Source organism: Crocodylus siamensis, chromosome 1 (assembly GCF_052110815.1).
Source record: "Crocodylus siamensis isolate JL-2025a chromosome 1, ASM5211081v1, whole genome shotgun sequence".
Lineage (NCBI taxonomy): Eukaryota > Metazoa > Chordata > Crocodylia > Crocodylidae > Crocodylus > Crocodylus siamensis.
Genome location: NC_143395.1, coordinates 85,884,767 through 85,893,073, shown reverse-complemented (window position 1 = coordinate 85,893,073; position 8,307 = coordinate 85,884,767). Strand labels below are relative to the sequence as shown.

Here is an 8,307-nt window from a genome sequence, read left to right as displayed (position 1 = left end):
CTGCAGGCAGGTGGTGGCCTAGAGGGAAAACGAGGGGCTCAGACAAGTGCGAATTAAGAGGAGGCTCAGGGCCACATAAGAAACAAGAGCCCTCCTGTAAGACTTGAAAATCAAAACCTAGGACCAGATTACTCCTTCACTGAGGTGGACTTTTAAAATCAAGGAACCGGTTTAATTTTGCGGGGCCAAAGCATAACTGAACCCTGGCCTAGAGAGGGGACTCACACAAATTTGGGGGTGGATGACTTGGAAGTGCGGGCTTCACACACGCATGTGGCCAGTTTCCCTCCAGCTGTGAGGGGCAGGGGTGGGGTGCGGGGCTCTAGGGAAAAGAAACACCCGCCCCCTTTCCCTCTCCTTGTCCCTGTCCCTCTTCCGGATCCTAGCTCAGGTTGAGCGCCCAACAGCAGAGGGAGCTGTGGCGGCGCCGCGTTCTCCGCGCCTGCTCTTGGCGGCTGCCGGCGGTAGCAGCTTCTCGGCGGCTGGGCGGGGCTTGCGGCGGCGCCCGCCCCGCGCTTCGCGCTCCTCGCCCGCTGCTGCTGCTGCTGCCGCAGCCGCCGCCGCCGCCGCCGCCCCTGCCCTTGCCCCTGCCCCGCCATGCAGCCCTTCCAGTACCCCGAGGTGTACCGCGACGAGACCGCCGTGAGTCCCGCCGGCGGGGACGGGGCGGGGCACGGCACGGGGTCCCGGCCGCGCTCGCTCCCTCAGCTGCGGGGCCGGGGCCGGGGCCGGGGCTGAACCAGAATGGTGCTGGGGCTGTGACGCGCGCGGGAGCTCTGTGACGTCACGCCCCCCCCCGCCGGGGCGGCGTTTCGACCTGGCACTTGCCCCGCGTGAGCCGGCGCCGGCGCCGGCGCCGGCCCCACGTGCGCCAGCCAGGCAGGCCCATGCGCGGGCTGTCATCGGGGCTCGGAAACGTCACGGGTGACCGCTGGAAGATTTCTGGACACTTAGGTTGTTGCCTCCAGATGAGTGGACATTTGGAGCAAGTAGTAGGGCAGACCCGCTGCTTGTCCCCACAGCATTACCTAGGGGTCTCAGGGAGCTGCAGTCCCTTGGCTCTGGTTTGGGGCAGCGTGAGCTGCCGCTGTGTGTGTGTCACCCTGCTTTTTTAAGCTGGGAGAGGGGTTGACCTCTTGGGGTGGACCCCGCCATGCTGCAAGGTAGCAGCACAGGGAACACCTGTGCAGCACGTGGTGGCGCACCGTGGATGCCGTGGCCGTGCTCGTCTGGATGCAGCCATAGAGGCAAGATTACATGGCTCTGTAGGCTGGGGTGGAGCACCCCTGGGGGAGGGGGGTATAGGGGAGGGGAGCTTTAGGCAGGTGGCAGTGTGCGCTGGCATTCCCTAGTTCAGCGTTTCCTAACCTTTTCCAGCCCAGAGCACGCTCCCATTAATAAAAATGTTCCACAGCACACCTGCTAAGGCATTCCCCATCCTTGTACCTAATGTAGCTCATTGCTGTGGCAAAATTCTGCAGCACACCTGTTCATTTCTGACAGCACACTTCTGTGCTGCAGCATGTTGGTTGGGAAACGCTGCCCTAGTACAGGGGCTCTCAACCTTTTTGGATCATTGTGCCCCCCGGCCACCAGACACGAGCAGTGTACCCCTGGTTGCTGAGCAGGGTGGGGGCTGACACATTACCAGATGCACAGCAATGGCAGCCACCGTGTGTGAGCTTCCCCCGCATTCGGCCAGGTGGGCAGCACCTGCATGGCAGTGCGGGATGGTGCATGGCGGCACTCCATCTCCTTTCCCCTCATGCGTAACCCCTAGGGCCTGCTCAAGTACCCCCGGGGGTGTACGTGTACCCCTGGTTGACAATCTCTGCTCTAGTGCCTGCCAGTGCTGGGTAGCCCCACAACGGTTGGGCCAGGCCATGAGTGATCCCCATTTTGTAGAAAGCACAAGCTTCTTGTTGAGTCAGTTACCTGATGCACTAGCAGCATTTTCTTGGGGCCAGATGGTGTTTGCCAATTTTTTTCCCCCACTTTGGAGATTTTGGTTAGGATCAGGTGATACAAGCGTGCTTGTTGTTTTGGTTGCCAGTTATGATTTGGGTTCACGGTAAGGTTTGCAGTACAGTTCTCAGGACAAGGGGAATCCTGCTGGCAGCGAAAGTGCCTCACGGCTTTGAACTGTAGTAGTCCTCTCACCTCATGCTAATCCCAGCCCAGAAAATCCTCTTTCCTGTCTGTCACTGCTGTTCTTCACATTAGTTGAGTGCTAGTAGCTTGGATTTCCCTCCCTTTATAATTAAAAGCAGAAGTTGCTCACTAAAATTCTGTTCATGCTCTATAAATCTAAAACTGCTGCAGTGGCTGTGTCGCTGTGATCCTAGGATTAATAAAGCAAGGAATGTATTTCAGCACTTGTCTTGGATTATTTGAAGTTAAGAAGTTATAAAAATGAACTCTTAAATTCTTGGTAACTTTTTTTTGGCAAGATGTCACTTACCTAGAGAAGGCATAGGCTTGAATGACTTACCAGGAGAGGCTGAGGTAACTGTAGAAGAGAAGAATAAGGGGGGATTTAATAGCAGTCTTTACCTGAAGTGGGGTTCAAAAGAGTTTGGAGTGAGGCTATTCTCAGTGGTGGCAGGTGACAGAACAAGGAACAATGGGTCTCAAGTTGCAGTAAGGGAAATTTAGGAAAAACTTTCTCACTAGGAGAGTGGTAAAGCATTGGAATGGGTTACCAAGAGAGGTGGTGCAATCTCCATCCTTGGAGATTTTCAAGGCCTGGCTCAAAAAAGCCCTGGCTGGTTTGGTCTAGTTGGGGATGGTCCTGCTTTGAGCAGGGGGTTGGACTAGATGACCTCCTGAGGTCCCTTCCAACCCTAATTATCTATGATTCTATGAATTATTCCAAAAGTGACTGTATTGTAGATTTTGGATTATCAATTTAAAACACCTTTAAAGTAGTCTTCTTTTTTTAAAGGGTAGATACTCTCATGTCTGAGAATTGGCCTCTTCAAAGTATCTCAGGTTGTAAACTCAAAAAAAATGGAAGCATATAAAATTACTGGGAAAGCCCAGCCCCTCATCTATCTAGTAAACGTTGTGGAAGATTAAAGAAGCTATCTGTGTATGATTATGCACAGAGAGCCTGCAAAGTGACTGCTCAGCCGCAAGTGGAGAGCTTTGTCAACTTAAAAATAGAGTATACGTTTGTTCCAAGCTAATTTTATTTTTCGTCACCTTCTCAACAAAAAGCAGGTCTTTATTCTTGCCATGTATGATTAGTTGCATATGTTTCTGTCATCACAAGCTTTTGCAAGACTGGGACTTTGGTGATCTTTTTTTCTTTTATTAAAGCTGAATGAATTTTGAAAGCTAAAGTGTCTGATCTGTGCAACTATTAACAGTGTAGATCTCTCTCTCCTTAATTCATGAAAAATGTTTGTATTTCTAATGTTTGAGATTTTTCCTTATTTATATAACATACTTGTTTAATGACAAGGAAAGTAAATAAAACTGACAGGAGCTACAACTAAATGTGCTTCCATTCTTAAATAATTGGAAACTGTAATTATTGGATAACTAAAGATCTCTAATGAAATGAAATTGCATTATCCCAAATGAATGCTCTGGATTTTGGGCCTTCATTGGATTGTTAGATACGATGGGACAGACAAATAAATTATGGCAGTTTCGTTTCCTTTGTGTAAAGAGCAAAAGAATTAGATGTACCTCATGATCTACTTTTCTCTTCTCATGTTGTAATGCTACCACCTTGGTTGGTTCACTTTGGTGTATTTTTAAGTCTCTGGAGAGTTAAACTTCGCTGTCTTCCCTACTTCCCAGCACTGAAAACATGCCTGTAAAGTTCCAAGGAGTTTCTCCTTTAATGTTAATTACTCACTTGTTCTTCTGCCCTGGAAACAAAAATACTCCTAAAGTTTTCTTTCTGTGTGGTTTTTTAAAATTTTTTATAACAAGATGTTTCTTTTGAATTCAGGTTCATGATTACCATGGACATAAAATAATTGACCCCTACTGCTGGCTTGAAGATCCTGATAGTGAACAAACAAAGGTAACTTTTCCCCCCCTGTTGAATTGTGAGTTTAATCACAGGTCTTTGTAGGTTAATACACAGATGATATTTCAAAATTCACACTGAAAACTTTGTAATATTTAACCATTATAAATGTTAGCAATAAGACACCTGGGGTATCTCAATGCTCTTGTTCCACTGAAACTGCATTAAGCAATATTTTTCCTATATTAAACATAAAAATACATCCAACAATTTGGAGCATTTGAATAGTTAAAATGTTATGTATATTGGAACTCTTTTTGGCGGGTGACTCCAAAACTAAAAGTCTTATTTCAGTTTCAGAATGCGTTGGCTATTCTTCAAGGTAACCTAAAATAAATTGCCAAAATTGAGGGAGGAATACTTTTTTCTTTAGGTTTTTTGTTTTATTTTTGTGTATTAGTGCTTCAGGGAAAGTTGATTTAACTTTTTTTCCTGTATAAGCTTCAAGGGCTTGCTCCAGGAATTGTTTATGTGAATGCACACACACCCATAGAAAAGTAGGGCCTCAGAAGGTAATTTAATTGACCCCCCTGCTCAAGATGGGATTATCCATGACTACATCATCCCAGCCAAGTATTTGTCTACCGTGCTCTTAAAAACATCCAAAAACGGAGATTCCTCATCCTCTGTGGGTAGCCTAGTCCAGTGTTTACCCACCCTTATGGTAAGAAAGTTCTTCATAATATCTAACTTAAATTTCCCTTGCTGCAGCTGAAGACCATTGCTCCTTGGCCTGTTCCCTGTAGCAGCAGAGAATAGTCTGTCACCATCTACTTCATAACTACCCTTCAGGTGCTTGGAGACTCTTACACATTTTCCCTCTGTATTTTATTCTCCAGTGGTGTAAGATGGATATTCCATCATTATCCATCTGATTTTGCATTCCCATGCTGATTACTGCTGGGATGGTACTGAAAAGCTCAATTGAAGCTCTCAGAAGTTAAAGCCATCCTTGCCAGTGGAGGGTGGCAATAGAAACAGTCTTCCTTTCTTTTGGATGCAAATTCACTCCTTGCACTTATCCGACCATTTCCTGCATTTTTCTCCCTAAAATAAGAAAATCCATGTTTTACCACATTTTTTCATGGCGAACGGAAAACCCGGATCCCTGCTTGTAACGAGCATGCTGCAGAGACACCTGAGCCAGCTCTGCAGCAGCTATATCAGGAATGGCTTCAGCAGGGCAGAATTGTGCAAAGCTGTACCTGGGCTAACTGGCTTTTTCGCTTCTCAGTGTCACCTTTGTACTCCTTCCCCCACCCTTTGCCACGCCTCTTTTGAGAACTGCTGTTGTATTTTACTGGTGTCATGAAGGATACATTTGTTTTACTTTACAAGTGTATGTTTTTTGCTTTTTTTTTCATCTGCAGGCTTTTGTAGAGGCCCAGAACAAGCTTACAATGCCCTTTCTTGAGCAGTGTCCTGTCCGAGGGTTATTCAAGGAACGAATGACTGAACTTTATGACTATCCTAAGTACAGTTGCCACTTCAGAAAAGGAAGAAGGTATGTGAGGAATCTTTTTGGAGATAATAAATTGTAATTCTCGGCTCTTACTATTCAGAAATAACCACTCATTAATAAAGCAAAACATATTGAGTTTATTTTTTTTTTAAGTTATCCAATCTAATGAACTATAACGGGGTGGCAATCTGTGACTCCAGAGCCAGGTGTGACTCTTTAGAAGTTAATATGCATCTATCTTGAATCTTTGCACAAGCACACAGTGCAAGGAAGGTACAGTTCAAATACAGTTCACTATATTGTATGATATATAGAGCATTATTAACATGAGGCCATATAGTCCAGAGGATGTAGCCCGCTAGACTGGGAGCCAGGTGATACAGTTTCCAGTGCTGATAGAGACTTCCTTTGTGACTGACGGGTTACTTCTCTGTGTCTCAGTTTCCTGCTTCTAAACTCTGACATCCTTGGGTAAAAAGTACTACTGAATACAGTTAGGGGCTTTTCATAGGGCTTTGTTTGTTTGATGAGATACTAACCAGAAAATCAAATTTCTATGTGAATATTTTATACCCATATAACGACATATTCAAAGTTACTTTAAAAATACTCAGATTACTAAAACTAAGAACATTTTACTGTTTTTTTTTCTTTTTGTGCAAGTAACAGCTTTGTGTAGTATATCCAAAAAAAAAAAACAGTGGGGATACCCTCACCAAATAGTAACTTGCACATAAGCAGTGGTGTGGAAAAACTCCATTCTCTTTTTATATTCATCCAACCCCCCCTCCCCCTCCAAAAACCCAACTGGGACATAAAATGTGCTCTTCTAAAAAGTCTGATTTCTGAGAGTAGGTGAGCTGGCTTCTTTTATTCCTTTATAACTGGGTGGAGATAGGCAGGAGGGTGCTGATTATTTGACTTCCCCAAATAGAGACGTAGAAAGGCAGAGTTGCAGGTTTGATTATGTATCATCAGGTTCATGTGTCATTGGTACCTTGGCTGTCTAGACCAGTGCTTCTCAGTCTCTTCAAATTCAAGGCATCCCTCATCAGACTGAAGGCACCCCTCCACGACTTTTGGAAATTGAATGGTACCACATTTCAAAAACTAGTTTATTACTTGCCGGGATTACTTCTTTGCAGAAGGGGCAGTACTCTTATCTGCATATCTCCTCGCACCTAAGGTCTGAATGTGCCTTTATTTGCTTATTTCCTGATACCTTGCTTGCCTGCTCACACTGCCTGCTGCACCCTTCAAAGGATTTTGCGGTGTGCCACCCTGGCTGAGAATCACTGCTTTAGGTGCATTGAAAAGGTCTTCCAGCAGAAAGAGTAAGGGGAGAACCTGATAACTATGATCAAAAAAACTTCTGCAGTGTTGAGAGATGTGGAACAACATTTTTAATTGTGGAAAAGCGTAAGGAGCTATTTCTTTTGCCTTGTAGTTCATCTTTTTCCTTTCAACTGGAAACCGTTGATGCCATGTGGTTTCTTACAGCCAATTACAGAAAAAAGGCAGGAGCAAGGAATCCATTATTCCCTCAAGTCTGCTACCTAAACTGGGGAGAGAAGGAACTCATTTGGGTCTTTCTGTACCAAGCCAGACAAAAGAGTTAGGGGGAAGAGCTGTATCTGTGTTTTGTTTGGTGATGGTATTGCCAGGACTGAGGTACACAAGAATGATCATCGGTATTCAGAGAAATTGACTAAAGACCATAAATTAAAGCATGTTGTTTCATAACCATGCATGCTTTTATTCAGGGGTAAAATAGCCTTAGATCAGCTTTAGATTCAAGGAGAACATTTGCAAGGAGGTTTAATATGTTTAAATTATGCTCACTAAATTAATGCTTTTAGTTGATTCCTCATAAGTCTTCAGTGTCCCTCTATACCAGACCCGTCTTCTCACATGTGGCTGAACTTAAATTGTGATATTTGTGCTGTTTCTCATTTATTTTATTTGTGCAGCTCAGGAAAGGATTCTGCATTTAAACAAAGGTTCTTTGGCAAAATGTGACTCAGTGAACTAAGCCTATGAGCGTCCCAGCCATATAGTATTTGGAAATTCATCAGTCAAATTCTTCAGTTTTCAGACAAGAATTAGGAGCTGCAACATCTCTGGGCAGCTGGCATAAAAAAACCCAACTTTATAGAGGCTAAGGAAGAAATGAAGGGAAAGGGAAACTAACTATAAAATGGACAACCACAGTGGAAGAAAACCCAAATGTATTTATTTTGAATATCTTTCAAATTTTCATAATCTTAAGTGCACATGAGTTGAGGGTATTTGCTAGCCCATTGCCACAGTAGTTTCTTGTTGCTTATCACTGTTCATGGGTGCCTGCAGTTGTATATAACTACTGGATGTTCTGAATGAAAATGTGGATTTGAATGTATTGGTTCTGGAAACAGAAGATTGAGGAGGAAAATTTATGTTACAGTGAAGTTATGGATGCTATTTGTGACCCTAAATCACAAGTAAGGGTTAAATTGCCTGGAAGTGCTATATAAAGAAATAAACATGAACCTATTGTTTGTAGGTTGGCTAAGGCTTCTGTTAGTTCACAAAAATAAGACGAATTATCTTATTTAATCAATTAATTTTGAAGCCCACTTTGTTTTTACCCATTTCCAAGAATGCACCTTCACTGGTTTACTATAACTTTTGAAATACCTGGTTCTCACAGGTGTTCCAGGATGGGTATAGCCTTATTAGGCCTTAGCCGGAACCACACATGAAACGGTTTCAAAGTTGGTTCTTTTTATTATCAGCTACTAGATACAGGAGTCAGGAAGGG

General features: G+C 44.3%; 1 protein-coding gene across 2 annotated transcripts in view; it reads left to right on the top strand.

The window, feature by feature from the left end:
* The first annotated feature begins 488 nt into the window (after positions 1-488).
* Positions 489-8,307, top strand: part of PREP (prolyl endopeptidase) — a 176,606-nt gene continuing 168,787 nt past the window's right edge. Inside the window, exons 1-3 of one of the 2 annotated variants that reach the window (XM_090037291.1) lie at positions 489-642; positions 3,965-4,039; positions 5,416-5,549. In XM_090037291.1, the coding sequence (XP_089893417.1) occupies positions 598-642; positions 3,965-4,039; positions 5,416-5,549 (254 nt within the window). In that variant the 5' untranslated portion in view covers positions 489-597. Of the gene's footprint in view, positions 643-3,964; positions 4,040-4,756; positions 4,838-5,415; positions 5,550-8,307 lie in introns of those variants that run through there. The other variant, XM_090037296.1, reaches the window with a different exon arrangement.